This window comes from Ictidomys tridecemlineatus, chromosome 4, assembly GCF_052094955.1.
Source record: "Ictidomys tridecemlineatus isolate mIctTri1 chromosome 4, mIctTri1.hap1, whole genome shotgun sequence".
Taxonomy (NCBI): domain Eukaryota; kingdom Metazoa; phylum Chordata; class Mammalia; order Rodentia; family Sciuridae; genus Ictidomys; species Ictidomys tridecemlineatus.
This window is the reverse complement of record NC_135480.1, coordinates 172484794-172510906: the sequence shown is the minus strand read 5'-3', so window position 1 is coordinate 172510906 and position 26113 is coordinate 172484794. Positions and strand designations below refer to the sequence as shown.

The window sequence follows — 26113 nt, the reverse complement described above, 5'->3', positions numbered from 1 at the left end:
TGAAAGTCCCAAGACTTATGAAGGTGAGCCATCCAGCTTCTTATTGCCCAGTTTTCCCAGTAAGAATTATATGGGCTCCTTGTTAATTATCCACTTAGGTCCTTCTCAAGATCTGTTGAGTTGGATTCTTTAGGGAGGGGCTTAATATTTTTATATTTGTACCAATTGCCTCAGGAGATTCTGATGATAGGTTTGGGAAAAACTGGTCCAGGATGACCACTGATTTACATCCAGAGCATAGTGACTGCTCACCTGAGGGCATCCCGGCAGTCAGCAGCAGTCTTGTGAGAGAGACTGATCTATGAGGCCCCTGGTGTCCAGGAGAGAGATTAAGGTCAGGGAATTAGCAGGGCATTGGGAGTTTGGGGAGCAGACCTACCTCAGGGGTTCCACTGCCTCAGCTCAGTGGCAGTGAAGAGAGTAAAAGATGAAGCCTGATTGAGACTTGTCTCTGAATGCAAAAGTGTACCCATTCAAGGATAGAGGGAAGGGCATTTCTGGCAAAGGGAAAGATATGGACATCAACTTATTTGTAGGAGATGGAGGCAGACAGAGCTGAGGGCTTGGTGCCTAGCTAAGGAGGGGTTTGACATTATCTTGTACAAAGCCATACAGCTTCTGAGCCATTGGAGGTTTTTACCGGGAAGGTGAAGTGATCAGAGCTGTGTCTCAAAGAAAATGAACCAATAGCAACAGGTTCTGTGATGATGGAACTGGGTCAGTGATGAGGAGGGAAGGTGTGAGGAGTGTGCTAAGGAAAGGAGGAGGCGGCTGCTTGTGAGTTATACCTGCTGTTGGGCAAGAGGAGATGGCTCGCAGCTTCCTTCTGTCAGGAGGATGAGTGCTTCCCAGGGCACCAGGGCTGCATGGGCAGCAGCCATAGGTTATTGAAACAGGGCAGACTGAGGACACCGGGCCTGGCTGTGGGTGGTTGGTTCTCACCAGTACTTTTCAGGTGAACTTTGATGTTAGTTTTGTGGTTAGCATTCCCACCTCGTTCTGTAGCTTCCTGGCTTTGTTTAGTGCTTCAAAGGTGAGGCCAGTTACACTGTAGCTAACAGTGCCCAAAATGTATTTCCTGACAAAATGGTCCTGTGACTAAGTTTGGGAAATGATGGGTTAATAAAGTGAAAGGAGTTTCTTGACTGCACAGTTCCTCAGAGCCCTTGGTGTGTGTCATGCTTTTCCAGAAGCAGGGTTCCCAACCTGATTTGACCAGGGACATGTCTTCCCACTAAGCCTATTTCCTGGAACCCATTTGAGGAAGTCTGATGTACAGTGAGTACCGTGACCCTGGGTCTACATCTTGGCTCTGTCCCTGATTCCCTGTGTGTTTCTGGACCACACCGTGTGTGCCAAAAGCCCTGTATCTGGACCTCAACTTTTTACTTTGCCTCTATATTCACTACCTCAGTATCTACCGTCCACAGCTCATCATTGTTTTTTCTGAGCCAAGAGATCTCTTAGTGACCTGATCTGGATCTATGTTCTTCCAGGCCAGAAATTTTGGAGGCATCTCTGATTTTTCTAACTTTCTTCATCCTCTTGGTGACAGTACCCACTACTGCTTCTAAGCTTTTGTTCTTTCCAGCTGTTTCTTTTCTTTCCCCTCAGTTTCTTTTGTGGTCTAATTGCCGCTCCCTATGGAGTTTGGTTAACCTCTATATCAGGTCCCTTTACTCCCCACTACCTTCTGATCCGCAGCTGGGGTCCTTCACAGTGACCTACACACACACCCCTCTCCTCAAAACAAGTTTAGAGAGCCACATCAGTCCTTTTTCTTTTTTAAGCCTTCCCAGCTGGCTAGTGACAGAGTTAGGTCTCAAATATAGGATTTTTGAGAAAGGACTTTCTTTTTTGGTACTGGGGATTGAACCCAGGGATGCTCTACTACAGAATTATATCCCAAGTCCTTTTTACTTTTTATTTTGAGACAGGGTCTACTTTCCCAGGTTGTACATGAACTAGTTATTTTCCTGCCTCAGCCTCCTGAGTAGCTGGGATTATAGGCAGGTGCCACTGCATCAAGCAGAGAAAGTGCTTTCTCATCTATGATTACTCATGCTTACAATGGCCTGTCAGGAAGTCTGAGCAAAATTATTTCCATTTTCCAGTGGAGTCTGAAGTGCGCTATAGGGTAACCTGAGGTTTGCCCAGCTCTGGAATGGGCGTGGGGTATTGCTAGAACAAAGGGCTTTCAGCACTTAGGGATTTCCTGAGATGATTGTTCACCCTAGTGTTGACTATGGTACCTGTTGCTGGGCACTCTTCCCATGACCACACTGCTGCCCAGAAGGAGATGTCTCCTCTGAAGGTGGGGCTTGGTCATCTGATGTAGTTTGCAGAATAGAGTGAGCTACTAACTTCCCCTTCCTTCCATCTCTCTAGTTGGCCCCATGCTGATTGAATTTAACATTCCTGTGGATCTGGAACTTTTGGCAAAGAAGAACCCAGAGGTAAAGGTGGGCGGCCGTTACACCCCCAAGGACTGCATCTCTCCTCACAAGGTGGCCATCATTATTCCATTCCGCAACCGGCAGGAACACCTCAAGTATTGGCTGTATTACTTGCACCCAATCCTGCAGCGCCAGCAGCTGGATTATGGCATTTATGTTATCAACCAGGTGAGGTCTGGAAAAATGTAAAGAGGGAGGGAAACTATATGTGCCCATATGTGTATAATGCATGGCGGGAGAAGGGGAGTGATTTCCTAGACACCTGCATTTTATTGTGCAGAGCCAATGGTATCACCACTACTTTATTTAAGCAGTATAGATGAGCCAAATGCCAACAATGTCCTTGCTTGTTGCTATAAGCTCTGTTAACTAAAGGGAATTGCTGGAGTGGTTTTTTTTTTTTTTTGCATATTTGTTTGTTTGGGTTTTTTTTTTTTTTAAGTTAGCCCTCCAGCAAAATTGAGAGACAAAAATGCAAACCCTAATTATCCCAAAGTAAAGCACTGATTATTTCCTATCTTTGGGTAGCTGTATACTTCCCTGTTATTTTTAAAAAACAAAAACTGCCCATTTAGATATCAGACTTCTAGGCAGCTTTAGAATTTATCCAGTCAGACAATGTCTTCTGGGGCACCCACAGGAGACAGTGAGCTGAGCTGAGGCCACATGCCTGCATGCCAGCCTCTGGTGAATTTCTGGGAAAGTCTGACTCAAGGCCATTGAGAGGCCTATGGACTAGGCTGAGTCTGAGAAAGAGTTCTCAGTGTATATCTGATCAGTGCGTGTGCTGGGCTTTAGTCCTGCTTAGGAAACTGATGCTGACAGCACCATCAGCCCCCATAACCACAACCTGGAGAATCAGACTGATCTAAGAGCATTTTTATGGAAATAACTTTGTTTATTCCAGTCTGCTTGAGGAGTATTATTATATTTCCAAGAGTATAACTTTGGTATTTTCAGTTTATCCCAAATATTTAAATTCATGTCCTTAGGCTGTAATCTCTTAGGTACAATGACACATCTGATTTACCAAATTTCTTTGAAATTCATTTGAAGAGACAGAATATGCTCATTTCTACAATGCCCATGTCCAACTTTCATTTCAAGATGCACTCTGGGTCATCTTGAAGTAGTGAGATTGTTGGCAGTTTACTGCTTCCATTAAAATAGAGGAACTTTGTGTGCCTTCCCTTGGACCATAAGAGAAGCTTGAAACAACAGTCTGTCCATTCAGCACTTCTGAGGATTGCTGTGGCATGGAGCTGCATCATTTATTACAGAGAGAGTCTCAAGAAGTCTAAATTCTCAGTCTTACCTGTCCTGAAGTTTCCAACCCACTTTTGACAAGTGGGACCTTTCCAGGCAATAATTTGTTATCAATCCCAAATAGCATGTGATTGGGTGGTAACTGCCAAATGCTTTAAAACTCAGAGGAAGGAAAGAACTGGGATGTAAATTAGGTTCTAAAGGCTGGGGGAGAGATGAGCATTTCGGCTGTAGCCCGTGAATGGGGACCTCAAGGAAGAAAGGAGCCTTTACATTCCTAGAGATGGAAATAATCAGTGGAATGGGAAATCTCCAGAGTCTCTAGGACCAGATGTTAGAGCTGAGCCCATCAGCCAGAGAAGGGCAGAACAAGTCCTATTACAAGGAAATTGAAGATAGAAGAGCAGGGGTGGCAAAGCCCTTGAGGCTACTGACTAAGTAAGGTATAGATCAGGGTCCTATGAATACCTGTAAACAAGACAGCCACAAAGTTGTGATTCATCTTGGAAGAATTCTAGAGAATGTAAGAGTAAACAGATAAATATTCTGCAAAATGCAGGTCACTTCAATCCAGCAAGTGTTTGTTTCAGAAAGTCCTGTCAAGAAGCATTTGTCTGGTGGAGTACATGATGTGGAGAGTCATGTTAGATTCATTCCACTGTCTTTCCTATCTCCCTTCCCTTCGTTTTTTTTTTTGTCTAATCCACTTAACTTCTCTTCTCTCCACCCCCGCCCCCGCCCCCTCTCCCCTCCTACATCCACAAGACTGGGATCCCAATTAGAATAAGACTTACTCCATGTTTGTATAAATATGTCAAAATAAATTCTACTGTCCTGTGTAACCAAAAAGAACAAATAAAATTAATTAATTATTCTTCCACGTTAATCTCAAATATTAAATACAATATAAAACAAACAGTAAAATTTAGCCATCAGTTTAAGTATCTACAACACAATTTATATAGATAATATAGCAGGCTTGGAATGCCATTTAACACATTGATCATAGCAAGATTCAGGATCCTGTTCATTATTAAAACAATAGCAATGAGCACCTAGAAGAAGTCATCATTACCAAGCACCAGCAAGGATATGCCAACTGCATCTTTTTTTTCTCTCTGATAGTTGTTATACCAATAGCTGAGTGATACACTGTAGACACAGTTTGGTCAGATCTTATTCAGCAAGGCATCTGATGGCCTCCCACACATCTGCTTTGAGCAGATGATAGACCGTTGTGCTCTGGGTAGTAAGAATTAGATTAAAACACATATTTGGTAAAGAAGGTAATAAAAGTGAGTTAATGATGCTGCTGAATTTTTAAATTCAGCTGCCCGTGGTCAAGGAAGACAAGAGGAGAACATGCTAATGTATAGCTATGTTGAATTTTAGGTAAATGTGAGTATGCCCTGTTTAACTGAAGTCAGAACAAATATTGGATCAGTAAAATTAAGCCATTAGCTTAAGTACCTGTAACAAAATTTATGTAGATATACAGCAGGCTTGAAATAATAGTTTTCTGAATGTTTTACACTAGCTACATACCACTGCCTATCCAAATCCAAGTTGGCATAACTAATCAACCTAGCTTGGACCAGCAGAACCACTGTGTTAGCTAATACTGGACACTGGTTAAGATGCCCCTGCCCCTTTAAGATTAGAGAGAAATAATTCTTAAAATCAAAGTAGCCTCTGAGATACCCAGTCCAGGGTTCCTATATACATTTGAGGAACTCAGATCTCATTCTTGCAGATTCTTCAGTGTGCACTGGCATACTGTTATCCCCAGAAGAATTTCCCAAGCTTGTCTAACCAGAGAACTGTTTTTGAAGAATCATCTCAAGTGACAAATGCTTTGTGAATCACACTTGGGGGGATAGCAGGCCTAAATTAACACCTCTTCCCTACTACCTCTTTACTTTCTTTGAATACCAGGAATTCCCCATTCCTCTTCCCACTTAACAACTTACCATAAAAAAGTATTTTATTTTTTGAAGCTGGAGATATAGCTCAGTGCTAGAGCACTTGCCTAGCATATATGGGCCCTGGGTTTGATCCCCTCCCCCAGTGCCCTGCCTCCCATATTTAGTCTTTCAAATATATTCATCCCCTTTTTCCTGTCTTATTAGTATCAACTCCCATATTTTCCTTTTCTTCCAAGGGTTGACTTTCCACCAGGAGAATCCTGCCCTCTTTTCCCTCTCCCGGAGCTGATCTTATATCTTCCATTCCAACTCCACCCTGATTATCCTTTTGGGAAAATGTGATCAGAGTCCATATAACCAAGCCAAGAAGCAGCTTGAAGTCTGCCCTCCTTTCCAGGAAGGAAAATTATCTAATACATAATAAAATGGTGATAGGAACCCAAACCTTGAAAAAGAAAAGTGCCCCATTTAGACCACACCTTATGTACAAATTAGAAACTTTCTGTGTTCTCTGCTTTATGCTCATATTCTAGAAGAGGATAAAAGAGATTTGTAGTGCCAGGCTTTGACTCTTGCCGATTATTTGTTGAGCAAATAAACCGGACGGGCTCTTTGACTTCATTAAGCCTTTTACTTATCCCCATTGTAGACATCTGGTGTCATTTTAACTCTTCAGTGTCAATACCCTACTTGAGATTAGAAACAAAATCACATAAAATGGAAGTGGCCTCTGAGATATCTAGTTTAGGGGTTCTCAAACAGATTTTTTCAGTACTGAACTTTTTTCTGCCCCATTGAAGAATTACACAATCCCCCATTTACAGCAGGTCACAATAGTGCTGTTCTACTTGAAGTGGGAGCGCTGCTTTATCTCTACCTTCTTAGTTTCTCCTTCAGTATTTGCTAGAACTTGCCCAGACCCCAGAAGCCAGACTGAAAATTTCTGCTCTGCGTCACAGGTGAGGAAACCAGGACTCAGATATAGCGAGTGACCAGTAGAAAGTTACATAAATAACAGTAGGGCTACATGGCTCAAACCCCACCCAGTGTCCCCTCACTGTATCACAATAACTCTCCTTGTGGTCATTTAGTCTCTTCCCTCTGGGTGTTTCTCAAAGCCCCGTGTCCAGGCCTGGGAGTGAGCTCCATGCTCAGACCACCAGGGTTCAGCTCTGGCTCTGCCACTTCACAGTCAGTGACCTTAAGTAGCTATGTAAGCTCTTCAGACCTGAGTTTCCTCCTTGGTAGGCACATGTGAAACACCTGGCACATGATAAACTCTCAGTAAATATTAGCTGTTAACTGCTATGATTTGCGTCTTACTGCTATGATTTGCGTCTTTCCTCTCCACCCTCCAATCTTCCTTCCTATTGTCTTTACCTAGTAGTATGGTGATACATTCTTAACTGCTCACCCTGTTCCCTGCTTCACTTGATAGTGCCAGCATCAGGACCTTGCTTCCATTTTTTGTGGGTTCCATGGGATCAGAGGGTAGTGGGTAATGGGTAATGGGTGATGGTGTGGGTTAGGTGTCAGAATCTCAGAGGACTCAGGGACCAACTATGTAAGCTCCTTCAGAGGAGGATTGTATCCTCAAGGCCACAGACAGGGTGAACTTTCACAAGTTTTGTGGCTCGTACTCCTGTCCATAGGAAGCTATTAACACCCTTGTTTGCTGTTGGCCCCTCTAACCACCATAACAACTTACATCTCAAAATAAGGGTGTTGTAGGGATGAGCAGGAAGGATGTTACCAGTTGAGATGGAGAAGAGCAAGCATGATTCTTTGTCCTCAGGGTCTCCGCTACTCCTCCTGCCTTAGCCACCAGTGTGTGGGAATCCCATTAGGGTCTCTTACAGTTTGGATCTGGAATGTCCCCCAGAGTCTTAGGTGTTAAAAGCTTTGGGGAAGTGATTTTGATCACAGGGCACTAACTTCTTCCATGGATTAATATACTGATGGATTAAAAATTTGATGGTATTATTGGGGAGGTGGTGAAAACTGTAGGAAGTGGAGCTCAGTTAAAGGAAGTAGGTCAGTGAGGGCATGTCCTGGAAAAGGTATATCTTGTCTCCAGTCCCTCTCTCTCTCTTTGCTTCTTGGCTACCATGAGCTGAGAAGCTTCCTTCCACAGAGCCCTTCAGCCATGATGTTCTTCTTCACTTCAGACCCAAAAGTAATGGAACCAGCTAACCATGAACTGAAACCTCTTAAACTGCAAGCCAAAAGAAATCCTCTTATTAAGTTGTTTTTCTGAGGTATTTTTTCCCAGCGACAAAAACCTGACTAACACGGGGTCCCAGAACATACCTCTCTTGGAGCCAAGAGTGCTGCTCTGAGTCATGAACTCCTACCTTAAGTCCGGCACCAGGACCTTGATGTAGAGATGGATGTCAGAGTGTGAACTGGAATGTACATTATGCTTCCTCATACTTCAGCCAGGAAAGGAAGCTATAAAACCACCCAAGGTGAATGAAAGGCAGATTGCTACCTGTCAGTACTAGTCCTGAAAAATAAAATACAACACGCTTATGGGATTGCCCCTTATAAAAATTACAAAATGGGTGAGGAATGCAGGCATAGCTGGCCATGTATGTGCGTCATAACTGTGACAGCCCTTTGCCCCGAATCACTAACCAGGAGTGATATCTCTGGTTCCATTACATACTTTTTGGTGCCTCTGGTCTCCTCACTCAGCTGCCCCAAGTCTTTCTAGTTTTGACCATGTTATTCCCTCTTTTAAAACCTTATGCATGACTCCACTGACCACAGGCAAGGGTTGAAATGGTCTAAAGCCCTGAGCTTGGCATCTGAGACCATCTGCTGTCTGATGCTGATCTACCTCCAGCCCCTTCCTCCTCATCCTGCTTCACACACTGTGTGCCACAGCCACACTGGACTCTATCCTCATCCTGACTTCTGTTCTCCTGTTTTTGCCTTTTCCTATGTTGTCCTCTCTGCCTGCTTTCCTCCCCCAGGGGCGTCTTTCTAAACATTCCCGCCCCCACACACACCTCATTAGCTCTAAAGACTAGAACTGTCTTCTCCCTCCCTGTTGTTCCCAGGCTACTTGGAAGTTTCTAAAAAGGAATGATTATCTGTGTTTGTACTCATGCCAGTCCGTGGTCTCCCAGTCCCTTAGGCCTGTCTCCTTCCCGCCTCCCTGACCATGCAGCTCTTATAGAGTCCACTATAGACTTGATTCAGAGCTTGGAACATGGACCTGTGACTCCTGCCCATTTATTTCTACCCACTCTCAGGACCCCTTTATCTGGGTCCTCTGGCTGGGTCTGTACCTCTTAGAGATGAAGCCTCCTCTCCTGTCCTGGCCAGATAGTGACCCTTGGGAACCTGCACAAGCCCTCCCTGGGGCCTCTCCCTTAGGCTTCCTGCTCAGTGTTGACTAGGGTACAAGCTGCCTGTGACACAGTCCTCAGGGTGACCACCCTTTTAGGAAAATTATAGACAACCTCATTTAGACCTAGGGTTGTTCATGGTCGTAAACTCCTTTATGGTCCTTTAAATTTTGACCACCCTAGCCTTCCAGTGAGCCAAATGAGTCTCATTGTTCCTGCTTAAGGAATATTGCAAAATGTGGAGACAGGATTTGGACAAAGGTTACCTGAGGCCTAAGGAACGCCTCATCTTACCTGTTGACTACCAGAACACCCCACATATACATGCCAGTGCAGTTTTACTAGGTCACAAGAGTTGGGTGGAGTGAGGCAGTAACAGACACAGAGCCCCTGAGAGCCTTACCTACTTATTGTACTGCCGGATAGACCCTGGCCTAAAGGGCTATGGGAATGTATAGGGAGTACCCAGCTTGCTGCCCTGAGGAATCTTTGGCTTTGAAATTTCTTCACTCTCCTTTTCATCTGTGCCCTGTTTTAGGGTGGTAGGAACTATTACAAGGCTGCTCATGTGTGGATCTGGAGAAGCCCTTTGTATCCTCAGTGCATGAGAGTATCTGTCCAGACAGCTGTTCCTACACATGGTCAAGATCAAGTGAGGATGAAGCAGACCCATGGGTCCACCCTAGTAGTGAGGACTGCTGCCTGAACTGTGACCCCGACTGTATTGGTTTCTGTCTTGATCATCTATCTCTGTGTGCTAGCCCTCACCCCTGCCTTCCATTTCCTCCTTGAGCTGTTTGTGCCCAAATGGATACATGTAGGGATGGGGCTCTTACCTGCAGCCTCCACTTCATTTGGGCTTTTGGGCCTCTCTAGGTGGAAGTGGCATGGGAGAGCTGATGGTGTCTGTACCTCTACTATTTGAGTGCTGTCCCTTTGCTCTGTTCTCCCTTCACTGGCTATGTCTCTTCATTCTCCTGGGGAATGTGTTGAAGCACTTACTGATACTCACATTGCTGGTGAATTGCCTCCCTGGACATTGTTCTGGGAAATTCCATTTTCTCTCCACTCCCCTTGACTCTGTGACAAGGAAACAACTAGGATGCTGCCTCTTCCCTCAAACAGGGGTGGTCAGAATGGGATCCTTTTCTTTTATAGCCTTGACACATGCCTCTCTCTCCCTTTTACCTCTCTCCCTTGCATCCATCCTTCTCTCTTTTTTTCCCTTCTTGTTAATCCTGCTTATAGCAAAGCAAGCTGAAGGAGGACTCCCTCTCTGTGGTCTGCTTCTTAATCTCCACCTACCTTCTCTTCTGTATTCTCCGTCTCCTATAAAGAAAGAGAAAGGAAGGCCGACTTAACTACTGCTGCCACCCTAACTGCTGCTGCCATCGCTGCCGCCACCACCGCTGCTACCACCCTGGTAATGTCCTCAAATCAAACTCAGCACCAAGGCCCTGCTGGTTAGAATATGTGAATAATTCTGTGAGTGTGCTGCCTCTCGCTCGCCCTGTGGTCTCCCAGGCAAGGGAAGGGCTTGTGTGGGCTCATTTGGAAACACTGAGATTGCTGGAAGCCTGATCATTGTACAGAAGTCTGAGAGACTTTGCCTTCTTTTAATTAAACCAGAGTTGAGCTCATTCCATATGTATATAAATATTTGTCTTGCTTTTTTAAAAAATTCCATTTCATCAGCATCTTCCCATGTTATTTCATGGTATTCATATTCATTATGTTCCATGCCTTCATAGTAGCTGATCACAGAGTTCTTAGAATGAACTTAGCCTTTCTTCTATCAGAAGACTGTAAGTAATACCATACTGGACATCTTTGAGTCTGATGTTTACTCCGTGTTGGCTTCTTCCACATTTAGGATTATCTCTTAGGCTAGATTTTCAGATGTAGGATTATGGGTTCAGAAACACTTTATATGTTTTTGTAGTTTTGTGTGTGTGTGTGTGTGTGTTATAGTGAGGATCGAACCCAGAGCCTTGTGAATGCAAGGCAAGCACTCCCAATTGAGCTACATCCCCAGCCCCTGTTTTTGTAGTCTTAATATAGATGGCAAATAAATTTCTGAAAGATAAGCCTTTATCTGAAAAGTATTTTTCTCCAACTTTCTTTTAAAGAGAGAGAGAGAAAGAGAAGAGAGAAAGAGAATTTTAATATTTATTTTTTGGTTTTCGGCAGACACAACATCTTTGTTTGTATGTGGTACTGAGGATCGAACCCGGGCCGCATGCATGCCAGGCGAGCGCGCTACCGCTTGAGCCACATCCCCAGCCGTTTCTCCAACTTTTATCTTAAACATTCTGGAAGTATTAATGCCACCCTCTTATGTATTCTGCAGAAAGGAAGAATGGTCTCAGTGCCTCTTTGATAAGAAGCAGGCATCCCACTCTGGCTTCTATGGAGCTGGGTCAAAACTCTCCTCAGTGTGTGCCTCATCCAGAATCCCTGCTGAGTTGTTGGTTCTGTGAGCTCTGTCCCTTTGGCCTATGTCCTATGCAGAAGGAGTCAAGGATGTGGTGTTCATTCTATTCTTGTGAGTGATTACTTTGGCTGACAGAGAGCTGTTTCCTTAGCCTGGTTCCTGATTCTGAAGGATCCAATTCTTACACTCATTGGATGAAGAGCTATGTCTCAAATCCAAGTTCTGTTGAAGTTTGTGTCTAAGTCCAGGATGACCATATTATTATGGTTAAATACCAGAACCCAACTGCTATGAACTCATGAATGAGTGGATTTTAGCCCTCCACAAGTTCAGCATTTGTATAAACCCTGGCTCTTCCCAGTAATTCTCTAGGCATCACCTTCTTGCTGATCTACTCTCCCAAGATCCACATGTGGGCCTGCAGGAATGCCCAAGCCAGAGCTGCCTCAACCCCTGATCTATCACCACCTTCTCACAACCCACTCGGCCAAGTTCCTTTCTCTCTGAATCTGAGTAGGCACAGAAAAGCACTAGGATGTGTCACTGCCTAGGATGCTGCCTTTTCTAGATCTGTGGAATTAAGAGCCTGGGGTAACTGTGGGCCCCAGGAGCAGAGGTGGCTTTATGATAGGCCACCCCTCATGCATGTGTATGGGCGCAACATCATCTCTCTTATCCTATGGAAATTCTGATTCACTGCGAGTCTTGGCAGCAACCCCATTGCTGCTGTGTCTTTTGATGGAGGAGAGGCCAGGTCTTTCCCCAGTCCATCATGGTCTGGGGATATGCCTGTTAGTGAGACACATGGGCCTGTCATCCAGGGAAGGCAGGGTGGTTGGTCAAAAAAGATCTTATAGAGACAGTTAGGACTTGGACATGGTGTGGAGGCATGGCTTTCTGTATTTGGTCATCTGTCAGGGTTACCTTACCTACAGCAAAGATTTTCCTGGGGATTAGACCAGACTCTGGTACCTGTCCTAAAACATTCCCAGCACCCTCCTGTCCAAAGGCTGCTTGCAGGTACAGTACACATCCCCTGATGAGCCTCTGTATAGAGCCCCCAGGGAGGTATTTTCATCTTACCTTGTCCATGTCTCTCACATGAATCATACAACAGTTCCTAACTGGTCTCCCTGCCTTTGTTTGGATTGAAGCACAAATCCCTCCTTGACATGGAATTATTCTTTAAGGCTCTCTATGACCTAAATAAAGATAAAGACTAAGTACCTTAGCAAGTGCCCAGCTTGCCTCCAACCCTATGATTTGGTCCACCTCTACCTTCAGGTATTATTCTGGCTTCACCCATTCTGATTTTCTTATAGTTCCTTGAATGCACTCTTTTCTTCAGAGCCTTTACAAATTTTCTCACCATGCAATGGACTTCTCTGCTCCTAGAACTGTCTTCTCCCTCCCACACCCACCCTCTGAGTTTGGTCTCATTCTGCAATGGCCTGTGCTCAGTTATTTGGGGATTATATATTACCCCCTGCCTTTTTATCCCTCTAAGAGCAACCAGTTGCCCTGGAAAGAAAGGATAACTATAAATCTTGTCTACCAATATAAGGTGAAAGCCCCCTTTAAAATCTGGGGCTTTGCCAGGGGCAGTGGTGCACACCTGTAATCCCAGCAGCTCGGGAGGCTGAGGCAGGAGGATTGTGAGTTCAAAACCAACCTCAGCAACTTATCGAGACCCTATCTCAAAATAAAATATAAAAAGGGCCTGGATTGGGGCTAGGATTGTGGCTCAGTGGTAGAGTGCTTGCCTAGCATGTGTGAGGTGCTGGGTGGGTTGGATTCTCAGCACTGCATATGAGTAAACAAAATAAATTCCATTGACAATTTAAAATTTTTTTAAAAAACAGGTGTGCTAGGGGCTGGGGATGTGGCTTAAGCGGTAGCGCACTTGCCTGGCATGCATGCAGCCCGGGTTCGGTCCTCAGCACCACATACAAACAAAGATGTTGTCTGCCGAAAACTAAAAAATTCTCTCTCTCTCTCTCTCTCTCTCTCTCTCTCTCTCTCTCTCTCTCTCTCTCTCTCTCTCTCACACACACACACACACACAAAAAAAAAAAAAAAAAAAAAAACAAGGGCACTGGGGATGTTGCTTAGTGGTTAGGGTTCAATCCCTGGTACCCCCATCCCACCCCACCCCCCCCAAAAAAATCTGGGCTTTAAAATGACACCTGCTCCCAGTGCTGGCTCCTTTTCACCAAGTATGAATTTCCATGCATTTCACAGATCTCTAAAGGTTCCTGACTTTCTTCTGCTGTTGAATCATGTGAGCCACAGACTTATTAACTTAAGCCTTAATCCTTATTTGAAGCTCTCCATCAGAAAAATAGGATTTGGGGGAGGAATCTTGAAGCTGGTTAGGAAGGGCATGAGTGAATACCAGAAAAGGTGGAGTCTCCACATTGGATCCTTGAGAGGCATTTTGAAAGGACTGATGGTTCAAGGTGGATGGTGTTGTGATAGTAGCTAACTTGTCACCATGTGTTGTCTCATGTAATACAATCCCCATGACATAAAATAAGAAACTAAGTCTTAGAGGTGTAATATGCCCAAAGTTACTTAGCTAATGTGAAGAAGCTGGTGTTCCTGGGATAAAAATGTGTGCATTTGTCACACTTTAATATTTGATGTGGCCTGACAATAGTTGCCTGATAAATGTGCACTTAAGTGAATGAAATAGCAGATGTAGAGAATGAATATGCCTGGTAAGGACAGGAGGGAATGAGACTCGGGATCTTCCCACCCCTGGGGAAGATAAGGTGGGGCTTGCCAGGCTTGTCTTTCTTGTCATGAACAGTGAGTACTCAATGTTTCATTTTTCTGGAATTCCACGGAAGAGGAAAACACTCTTTCCTCATCTACTCTTCTATAGGTCTGGTGTTCCTAGGGCCCAGGTAGATAATAGCACCCACTAATGCACTATGTACTTCTTCTCTTCCTGGTTTATACAGATGAGGCCATACTGAGAGGATGGGAGAAACAATGTGTAATTCAGGTTATTTTGGAAAATTGCCTGACCAGTTCTAAGCGTGGCCAGATGCTGGGGTGCTCTTCTGAGTTGAAGGAGCAGTTAGGGCACCGATAGGGAAAAGGGGCAGAGGAAGGTCTTCTTGGGCTTCTCCTCTAGGTTGCCATTGTTCATGGGACTTGGCTCCAGGGTGCTCTTTCATGGTTCCAAATTTTTAGTTCTGAAGAAGGAAAATTTGCTTAGTTCAATCTCTATGAGGTATCTGATTAAAAAAAAAAAAGCAGTCTTGGCCAGCAAGCCCTGTGATACAGAGATGGCCATCAAGAGGCCCCTTGCACCAGTTTTGGGGAAGTGTACCAAGAGAAATAGGCATGGCATGAGCTGAGCAGCCAGCCTTGGAGTCTTTTCCACAGGTATAAAAAACTGTGGGAATACCTCCTATTCACTTGTTAAAAAAGTGGTCAGGGGAGCTTCATATTCAAAAAAAGTAAGCCTGATTGAGGGGGGCAAGGGTGTTTATAGAGAACTGTCAAGATAATTGATATGCCATGAATTTAGGAACACTTACCTGATATGACATTCTTCTAGTGAATATTGGCAGTATGTTTTATAACAATAATTTCAATAACTCCATAGTTTTCATATGCAATTTCTAAAACATGAACTTCTTTTTGCCCCATAACCTACACAGAATTAGCCGGGCCCTGAATTCCAAATTGACTCTTACCTGGTCTGGCAGTGTGCCTTGGGCGCAGCCTTCTCCTTTCACCACGCATGGTTGGAAAGCTTTGTCAGGAGCTGAAGAAAGGCGTTCTTATGTGTAACATGTTTTCTTAGTTTATTTACTATTCTCTTGGCTGCTTTTTCTGACTTCCTGGTATCCGTCTTTCTCTATGTTTGCTTCTGAGTTACCTGCCTGATGCTGAACAGCAGTGGGGCATGAGTGCACTCTGTACACACACAGGTAGCCTGTGGAGTACCCGTTTCCAAGTACTCTTTCCCATGTGTGGAGAGATTTTACATGTTGCACTTTTGAGATTACGTAATGACTTCAAGTCCTTGTGGGACATTTTCTTCCCAAAGGAGAGGACCCTTATTTGTTGATCCCAAAAGATATGGGAAAAAGTACTAAGTGAGTATTCCAAAGTATTAGGCCTTTGTTTCCTCATGGTGGTATTGTGAGGTCAGAATGACAGCACATGTATTGGAAGACTTTGTGAACTGCTAAGTGTGAGGGATGTGGCTGCAGTGTTGAGACTGTCCCTACTAATCTGAGGCCATAGGAATTGGTACAAGGAGGACCACCCCCTCTTTGCTTAGATCTTCCCTGAAAGGATTGCCATTTGCCATTGTTTGTTGAAATCCATTCATCCATCCATCCATCTATCATTCATTCATTCATGTAGCCAACCAAAAACTATTGATTGAGCTCTTATTATATGACAGTGGGACACATGTGAATAAAGAACATAAGATCCTACCCTTCTTTGAACTTACATTCCAGTGAGGGATACTGAAAATAAACAAGTCAATAAAATATGAATTACTCGTGTACCACTTGGTGCTCTGGACCCCAGTGACCTTCTCTCTCATACCTTCTGATTCTGTCATGGTGTATATCAGACTGCTTCCTATCCTACACTATGAGCACTGTGAGGGCAGAGGTTGAGTTAGGTTCACCATGTTTCTCAGATATTTACTTTAGTGACTGGTGGACACATGAAAGGCACATGATTGGTAATCAAACCATAGTCAAAGAGGGTAGAAATGAAAAATTCCAACTGTCACCAGTTTCCTGTTTATCTTTCTTGGAGTTAACCTATTTGTGGTATGTATGTATGCAAAAAATATATAAATGATACATCTGTTTAAATGCCTTTTTTACCTTTTGTTTTAGAGCTTCCTTATTTTTTTTTTAACAGCTCTATTCCTTTATATGTTTGCACCATAACTTACTTAACCAGTTCCCTAGGGATGTTTGCAGTCTTTTGCGTTGCACACTGTGTATTTTTCAGCTATTTGCATACATGCAAGTCTTTCTGCATGGCAAACTCTACAAGTGGGATTGCTGAATGATAGGGTTGGCATTCAGGGTGGATTTCTGAAGTAAAGGCAGAAAAAAAATGAGGTCCAAGAGTTGACTAATGACATCGGTCCCTGTGAATGTTTTGCTCACAGGTCTTATGGCCTCTGATATCAGTTTCTTTGTTTCTGCACCAGGCTGGAGATACCATGTTCAATCGAGCGAAGCTCCTCAATATTGGTTTTCAAGAAGCCCTGAAGGACTATGACTACAACTGCTTTGTGTTTAGTGATGTAGACCTCATTCCGATGGATGACCACAATGCCTACAGGTGTTTCCCACAGCCACGGCACATTTCAGTTGCAATGGACAAGTTTGGATTTAGGTAAGAGATGTTCGCCAGAGTGTGCAGTAAACTCTTATATGTTGACTAAGAAATACAGTTTTTCTAGGCTCTGAAGGAGTACGCTGTCTCTGAGAAATGACGGCTTTTTAGGCATAGAGTCAGTTATCATTTGAGAAGGAAAAAGCAATCCAGAAATGCCTATAATCTCTGTGTATGCAGATGAGAACAGTTTATTAATTATTTATTTAATTTTTTAATTTTTTAAATTGTAGATGGACAAATACCTTTATTTTATTGATTTATTTTTTATGTGATGCTAAGGATCAAACCCAGTGCTTCACACATGTGAGACAAGCACTCTACAACTGAGCCACAATCCCAGCCCCAAGAACAGTTTTTTCAAAAAATATTTTTAGTTTAGTTTTTTAAATATTTTAGTAGATGTTCACAATACCTTTATTTTGTTTATTTAGGTTTTTATGTGGTGCTGGGGATGGAACCCAGTGCCTTATGCATGCTAGGCAAGCGCCCTACCACTGAGCCACAACCCCAACACCACCCCCACCTGCAAACCCCTCAGAAGAGTTTTTAATGTTTGGGATAACTCTTACCTTTAGGCCCCAAATAGTTGCTAGGTTTTCTTGATTTTTGCTCTTCCCTGCCCCCACACAGTTTGGAAAGCAAATTGAAATCATCCCCTCATCACCACCACTGAATTTTTGAGGTTGGATGCCTCAGCAGAATTTCTTGGCACTTTAAGAAGGAACATGATTCTGTTTCCCAACAGAGCACATGCTTCTGCTTAAGCATGGAGCCCAAACTTTTCCACCAAAATGCCTCTACTGATGAGGCTAGTGATACCTGTCCCCGGGGGCAAGGGTATAATCCAAAGCATTTTGACATTCGAAATGTGACCTTGTAGTCCATTGTTCTGTTTTAAAAGTAAATAAATATGCCTTTTATCACTTAACTTATTCATATTTGTATTAATATAAAATTCTTTTAAATCACCCATAAGTTGACTAACATAACCGGTCCCTTCTTTGCTTTAAGTAGACTTGATGCCCCAGGAAGGTAAGCTTCAGGGTACCCTGAATGTTAGGTACCCCTATTTTAGGCCAAATAACCAGTAGAAACTGGGCTGTGCAGGCAGCAAGTCCTTTGTATAGATACAACTATTTTCTGTCAGATTCATTTTGTTCTCATCCTTTTTCCTACCCTCCCTGGCTTGGGGCCATTAAGGCTGGGGGTATATATAGGTCTGCCCCAGATCAAAGCTATTCAGGTACTAAATATGCTGAAGGAAAGTAAATGGAATATCATTTTCTGACTCTGCTATAATCACTTCGGGTCCTCCCTCTGTCCCTCCCTTTCTGTGCATTTTCCTCTCTTTGAAATACACAGATTCATTCCTTGACCCATCTTGTTCTTCCAGAATGGGGCCCAAGTGATCACCCAGTTCTTTTACATAGCACCATGTTGGTTTACAGAGAACCAGTCAGGTTTGGGGGATGGAGCAGGTAGGTAAGAGAAATCAGCAAAGGCAGCAAAACCAAAGCTTATCAACTCAATGTATACTTCCACTGAAGTAACTAAGAATCCATTTTTGTAAAAACAGTGATTATCAAAACACCCTATTGGTCTGGACACCTCTGCTGTTGGACAGTAGTGTAAGGTATGCCAAAAGGTAGATGGATGACTTGGCCTCTAAGTGATGACACCTAATTACAAATAAATTACCTTCAACTTATTAAGAATCTTTGCTTGTGGATATTTGTGGTCAGAATTCCTGAATGTATTTGACAATCATAATTATATCTTGAATTCACACTGTTCTATATGGTTTGGGTGACTTCCCTTCAAAGTCTGAGCTGGAGTTTTTCTTAATTTATGTGATGGCTTTTAGTCTCTTTGGAGTCTAGAAAGAGTCTAAGATTGGGAGCACAGACTGAACCATTTGGTAGACCCACAGGAAGGCCTTTGTATGGCCTTTGAGTCATGTCCTGATTCTTGATCTTTCTCATCAGTGCTTATTCTGTGTCCTTTGGGAGTCCACTGTTCATAACCATTGAAATATTGAAATACAAAAAGGTAAGGAAGGATGAGAGCCCCAATGCCCTACTACTTGGAAATATAAAAGTAGATTTGTTGTTATGCATTTTGCTAAGTTGGGATAAAGAAGAAATTTCAAAGAAAATTTTATTTGAGCAAATTTCCAGAAAAGGCGCCTCAGCTGTTAGGATTAGTGTTTAAGCAGTATGCCTTTAAAAGAGTGAACACTAGATTGGTAGATAGGAGCAGGTGGGAAGGGGCGCATGATAGAGTAGGCATAGGAAGACTTCAAAGCAATCTCAGATTCAGGACCTTCTGAATAAGAGCAGGACACATAGAAAGCAGATTCCTGAGCCACAGTGGAAGAATTAGGCTTATGCCCACTCTTGTCACTGACTGGTTTCTAGATAACCACAGAAACAGCACTATTATTAGAAAAAGGAAGATTTTGTGTTTTGATACCTGTGTCTTAGGATAATGTGAGCCCTGACGTAAAATCAAAACAGGACAGAGGGTTGGGGTTGTAGCTCAGTGGTAGAGCACTTGCCTAGCATGTGTGAGACCCTGGGTTCAATCCCCAGAACTGCAAAAAAAAAAAAAAAAAAGAAGAAGAAGAAGAAGAAGAAGAAGAAAACCCTCACAAATCTCTTGTCAAAAAATAAAAAGTAACTTTTAAAAGTGTTAATTCAGCAAGCTCTCTTTCAGGAATGTCAAGGCTTACTAACCACATGGGTCCTCTGTTTTTTTTTTTTCCTCCCAGCCTACCTTATGTTCAGTATTTTGGAGGTGTCTCTGCTCTAAGTAAACAACAGTTTTTGACCATCAATGGATTTCCTAATAATTACTGGGGCTGGGGAGGAGAAGACGATGACATCTTTAACAGGTAATAGTCACGCCTTAGATCTCTTTCTCTCCTGTGAATCTTCACTTCCGGTTTTTGAACCAATGCTTGGTTTTTCTTCAAGGATTGACCCTCAGGTGGACTGTAGTCCCCAGTCAGCCTAGATGCTTAGATTTATGTTACTATAGATCCTATAGGTACTTATAGATCCTATAGCTACTTATCAGGATCTTTAGGAAAAAATGAGCCAAGATTTTTGGATTAGCCTTGGAAAATGTAAAATGAAAAACAGCATGTCATTGTGGTCTGCTTTCAATGGGAAACAATTTTCCTTGGGAAGAATCCTGACTTTCCTCACAGAATCTTTGCTGCTGTATCTTTATTTGGAATACTATTACCATAGAGAAGATAAAATTAATCCAGTGAACTAATAGACCTTTACCTTGTGGTTATTATTGCAAGTAAAAACCATCTATCAGAGGCATTTAAAATTACAGTCTGCTCAATCCTCCCTGATAAAGAGCCTTCAGTCTTGCCTATCAGCTCCTTCTGGGAGCCAGTCTGAACTTGTCACTAAGTTTGATATTAGAATATACCAAGGGGCTGGGGTTGTGGCTCAGGGGTAGAGCGCTCGCCTTGCATGTGCAAGACCCTGGGTTCGATCCTCAGCACCACATAAAAAAATAAACAAGTGAAATAAAGGTGTTGTGTCCAACTACAACTAAAAAAAAAAAAAAAAGAATATACTGAGGTACAGCTAGCTTTCTTGAATTGGAATACATTTATTTGATTTCACAGATGGTGTCTGTCAAAGCAACACCCAAATCATTCAAGGTTTCCATTGTGTGAAAACTCGACCCAAGTTTTCACACAATAGCCTTGACGAGAACTCCAGTTTTAGAGTCTGAAGACTGGCTCCTAAACATGCACATATTGAGCATCTATTGCACAGCACTGAGCATCTATTGTCACTGAGTTTGATATTAGAGTATACCTGCAGGCCTAGGGAAGCAGACACCAAAGACCTGCACACAGGGTCCAGACAAAAACAAACCTGCTTCCACAGAGCCACACCTGGGCAGTCACTCTGGACTGCTATGGTAGTATCCTGGGCTGACAGGACACCACAGCTGAAAGGTCAGGATGATTGGCGGCAGAGAGAACATCAAATACTGCTACTCTAAGCTGGTAGGTCTAGAAGGATCTCAGTGTGTGAAGCAGCTAAATTACAGACCTTCTTGCTATGTCCCTAGGATCCACACTTAGAAGAAAGCAGTGCTAGAAAGCTGTTGGTCATCCAGGATCAGCCAGTCCTGACTCTAACTTTGGTACTGTACTGTTAAGGCTTCGATTTTTGGTCCTCATTCTTTTCCCCTGGACCAATTCAAGATTCTTCCACCCTGTTCTGGTTGCCTCTAGTCGTGTTCTCTGCTCTCCTATTCTTTTAAAGTTATGCACCAGAGAGGTTTCACCACAGTCAAAACCATTTGGGGAATGCTGCACATTGTAACATTTAGGCAGTGGTACTGTTCCTTGGTATACTCTGAGGCCTCCATGATTTAGCCTTTGCCCTTTTTTTTTTTTTTTTTTTTTTTCAGTCTCACCACCTGTCACTTCCTAACCCTTACTCTTTCCAGGAGTCTCTGGAAGCTTTTCTTGTTCACTGAGGGCAAATCTTAGGTCTATACTTGCTCTCAGCTCTGTGCTTTGCCAGTGCTGTCCTGGCTGCCCAAACCGCTCTGGCCCACACACACCTCTTCATCCTCTCAACTTGGCTCTGCTGCCTCACTTGGTTATTTCTTCCTCTGTACCCCTTGACCCTACATTCCCCTTCTCACTTCTGGCCTGTCACCAAAGGCCTCAGGTTCTGAGTATCCACACTGAAGTTCTGTGAGGACAGACACCCTCAATGTTGGTATATGCTAGGCAGTCCCACACACTGCAGAACCAGTTGTGAAAGAACAAGGAGTAGGATTGAATTTAAACTAGTGTCTTGCTGGACTGGGTCTTGTTGTGATGCTGGGGTTTGGGCTGAGTGAGAATAGCAAGCAGAGCTGACAGATGGGGCAACAGACTCACAGCTGGGACTATCAGACCCAAGCCTTATGGCACCTCTGTCTTAATGACTTGTCCGTTTGCTCTTTGCAGATTAGTTTTTAGAGGCATGTCTATATCTCGCCCAAATGCTGTGATCGGGAGGTGTCGCATGATCCGCCACTCGAGAGACAAGAAAAATGAACCCAACCCTCAGAGGTGCGTTCTGTATTCATTTTGTATTCTGTCTTCTCCCCACTTTAGGATGGGACAGGCTGCAGAGAAATAGAGGCATTCAGTCTGGGCAGGGTCAAGTGGGAGAGAGGGTATAGAGGAAAAGTACAGATGAAAATAGTTTTTTCTTAAGATTTCTGTTTTGATACCTTCTCCTTTTTTTCCTTGTAGGTTTGACCGAATTGCACACACAAGGGATACAATGCGCTTTGATGGTTTGAACTCACTTACCTACCATGTGTTGGATGTACAGAGATACCCATTGTATACCAAAATCACAGTGGACATCGGTACACCAAGCTAGCATCTTGGTACAAATTAAGGACGTGAAAATGGCCAGAGACCTCTGCTGTTTCTCGGCCAGTCTGCTGGGCTGGTCCCTCTCATTTGTACAATCTGAGTGATAGGTCCCCTCACTCATCATTCAGATGCCTTTCCAGATGACCAGGACAAGTGGAATATTTTGCCCCCAACTTGGCTCGGCATATGACTTCTTAGCTGTACAAGGTGTCTGTCAGTATAGACTGTCAGCATTTGGGTGCTTCTTGGCATTTTCACAGTGACACCCCAAAGAGTCAGAACTGTGCACAGTTCAGAATTTGTAGACTGTGGGGCTTGTTCCCACTGATAAAATGGCTAAATTGTGAAATGGGTAAGAATTTTTGCTCTAAATTGTGGTGAATTTCATGTACTTCATGAAAAATTAGAAACTGCTGCTGAAATTGGATTGGTATATTTTTGAACAATGTTTTAACAGAAAACACAAAATTTCAACCAGTTTCATGTTATCCACCCCATTTCTTTTCAGTGGTATGCAACTATTACAATCACTCTGTGTGTGTGTGTGTGTGTGTGTGTGTGTGTGTGTCTGTGTGTGTGTCTGTCTTAGCAAAAGAATTTTTAAACTTGAGCCTTGAACCTTTTGTCCTGCTAATGTGTGAATTCCAAGGTAACTTTAGTCATCAGAGTGAAACCTTGGGTGTTCTCACTTACAGTGGCCTATCTCCAGATTGTCTGGTTTCTGAATGTAAAGATTTTTTTTTAAAGCAGCTTGTATTTTAAAGAAAGAAAAAAAATTCAGTTCTAATTATGATCTAGCATGATTTTGTGTTGATCCAAATTTGCATAGCTGTTTAGTGTTAAGTCATGACAATTTATTTTTCTGGGCATGCTATATAAACTTGAATTTCCTATGTATTTTTATTGTGGTATTTTAAATATAGGGAGGAAATTGAGCATTTTGGGGGTGGGATTGGGCGGGATTATATATGCTGTTATGGCCTTAAATGGGCCTCTGATTTAGCTGGCAGGCCAGGTTTTATGAAGAGCAAAATCACCTTCATTCTCTTGCTGAGGGCTACACCTCCCAGTCAGCATTATCCTGCCAGACCTCTAGTGCAAAGACCTGGGAGACAGCCTCTGCCTACCTGACAGAACTCCTTACTCCCCCACCCTCCCCAGGTGGCCTGGGCAGAGGGAACCTCAGCCTCCTGACAGACCCCTCAGGGCCCTAGGCTGTGGGACTGTAAAAAACAGCAGTCAGGTTGTTTACCATCCCTTAGCTCCACCCCAGCTGGAGGGACCTTCTGTTCTGGCAGGTCCGGCCTCCCCAGAGCCTCTGCCACCACACTCTCTGTCCCACCCTGCATTACCGGTTCTCCTCCTCCTTCCCATGCCTCTCTTACACTTCCCTTCTTTCCTTCCTCTCCCATTTCATTCCTTGCCTCTTGCCTGCTCCCCAAAACTTGCCTGGGGCACTCAGGGTCAAACAGACTATTCATTCTCCACAATGACTGTGCCTTTTAATTAGAAAATTAGAAAGTTCATCTGAACCTACACTTTGTCTCCTCCTGAGAACTCTGGTGCCTAAAGCCTCCTGTCCCCCCTCAGGGTTTTAGCAGGTGCTCCCACCCCCATGAGCTTAATCCACAGGGGAGTCTTTCAGGAATGCAGGCCTCTGCTGGGGGATGTGTAGTCACCTGGGTAAGACAGCAAGAGGCACTTCCTACCATAGAGGCCTTTGCCAGGTCCAGCTTGGGCTGAGGTCCTAAGGTTTAGTTGCCAGGGTTGAGCCCTTTGTTAGTGGCAGCCAGGACCTCAAGCACTGCCCTCCTGGATACCTGCCCTGAGTTTGGAGGCTGAGCTATGCTTGGCCCTATCCTACCTGTGCCTTTATCGCTTTTAGCATCTCAGATGCTTTTTTTTTCCCCCCAGACACCTTTGTATGTGTTAGAACTTACCTTCCTCTGCAGAAGCACCTGGACTATGCAAAAAGTATTCCTTGTCATTCCCCATGCCTTAATAAGGAAATTATTAAAACTGAGACTGATTGTACTGAGAGTTTTTTTGGGAAATGCAGAGAGGTCTTTTCTGTTTCCAGAACCTGACTCTTCCAAAGTGCCTTAAGAAAAAGGAGACAAATGCTCTGAGTGGCTGCTGCTTTGTTACTTCCTTTACTCTTGAACAAAATTCCACTCCCCCACCCTTCTTTTCTTCCTGTTACATTTTCATCCATATCAAGTATGTGTTTCATTCTCAGAAACAATGGAAAATTTGCTTCTCTTGTCTCCCCCACCACACACACACACACACACACACACACACACACACACACACACACACACGCTGATCTTCCAGGGCTCTGAGCCTCATCCCTTCTCCCTCCAGGCTAAAGGCATAACTAAAGGCATAGTTAGGCCTGGATGTTTGCCTTGCATGGTGTCCTTTGTCCTCCCTTGAGACTCCAGGGCTGAGGGTTCTGGAGAATTTCCTTCACCTGGGAGTTACCACCATGAGTTGTCATGCTGTGCCTTTCTTTAAGTCTGTAAATCCTATGGCTAGTGATCCTGTGTCAAATGGCCTTTAGGGATGATCAGAGGACAAAAGTGTCACAGGAGGGTAAAGGAAATGCTGTGCTTGCCTTCAGCCTGGGCAGGGTCTCTGTTACCCTTGGGGCTGGGTATGGGCTGTCCTTCACAGCCAGGATGACAGTTTTCATGTTCTAAAGACCTGTTGTGCTGTGTACTTTGATTTTCCATGTATGCAAATGCTTCTATTTACCACTGGGAGAGGCTGTATCTGATTTTGGTGTCAGAACAAACAACTGTATTTTTGCCTTTGAAATCCAATAATATAACATGAATAAATGACCCTATCTTTGTAATTATGGTGGTTTCTCTTCTGATTTAAGGGGTTTGGGTTCTCCCTGAGCTGGGGCTGCCTACTGGGAGAATCTGAAGAAAGCAGACATATGCCTTGCCCGTGTCTGCCTTGCGCACTGGTATCATGGTTGCAGGGCAGAGTTGGGGTATACACACCTCCCTGGAATCAGAAGTTTTCCCATTTGAGCTTCATTTTCTTATCTGGAAATGGGACTAATAATATTGAGACTTTTTAAAACTTAGAAGATGATATATCTAAACCAATGACTGACACCTACTTCATTAGGTACTCACTTTATAGAATCTAGTAGTATCCATTTCAAAACAGAATTTCCCCTAGCAGTTCTCGGGTCACATTCTCCTTTTTTTCAGCAAAGGCCAGGAGAGTTCAGATGTAGATCTCAGAGCCGTTTGCCAAAGTGTTTATAGGGTAACTTAAATGGTATTATCCAAAATAAGGTTTCTTGTCAGCCCCAGGAAATTTAACCAGAGGCTCTAAAGTCTTAATTATCACCCTAGCAGTTGAGATAGTAAGTGTCCCAGTTGCCTCCTTCTTGATGGCCCTGGGCCAGAAGACACAAGTGTGTAGGACCGGTGGCCCCTGTTGTCAGGCTGAGGGAGCTGCAGCCTCTGCTGGATGAAACTGTGACTCTGAGTGTCAGGTAGGAAACAGGAGGGTAGATTCCTGTGGCCATCCCAGGGCCATCTGGCTGTCTCTATTCATCTATGTAATTACTGGAGGGATCCCTGCCTGCTTGCCTCAACCCTGAGCAGAAATGGCCAAGGTTCAGATCTGACTGTCCAACAGATGCCTCTGGTCCTTTGATTGTAGTATTGTCTTATAAAATTTTGTCTTATAAATTTTTTTTTAGTATTGACTTATAATTTTTTTTCCTTTTCATCTCATACTCCACTGCTCTCTACACTTCACTTTTGACACGAGATTGTGGGAATTTCTCCCTTTCAGCAAGCACTTAATTCAGTGGACACCAACTGGGTATC

General features: G+C 43.6%; 1 protein-coding gene across 2 annotated transcripts in view; it reads left to right on the top strand.

Annotated features, from left to right (window-relative positions):
- Positions 1-25113, top strand: part of B4galt1 (beta-1,4-galactosyltransferase 1) — a 54274-nt gene extending 29161 nt beyond the window's left edge. The window contains exons 2-6 of one of the 2 annotated variants that reach the window (XM_005326185.5): positions 2389-2624; positions 16641-16828; positions 19602-19724; positions 21831-21935; positions 22122-25113. In XM_005326185.5, the coding sequence (XP_005326242.1) occupies positions 2389-2624; positions 16641-16828; positions 19602-19724; positions 21831-21935; positions 22122-22254 (785 nt within the window). In that variant the 3' untranslated portion in view covers positions 22255-25113. Of the gene's footprint in view, positions 1-2388; positions 2625-10251; positions 10427-16640; positions 16829-19601; positions 19725-21830; positions 21936-22121 lie in introns of those variants that run through there. The other variant, XR_005733991.2, reaches the window with a different exon arrangement.
- Positions 25114-26113: the final 1000 nt, after the last annotated feature.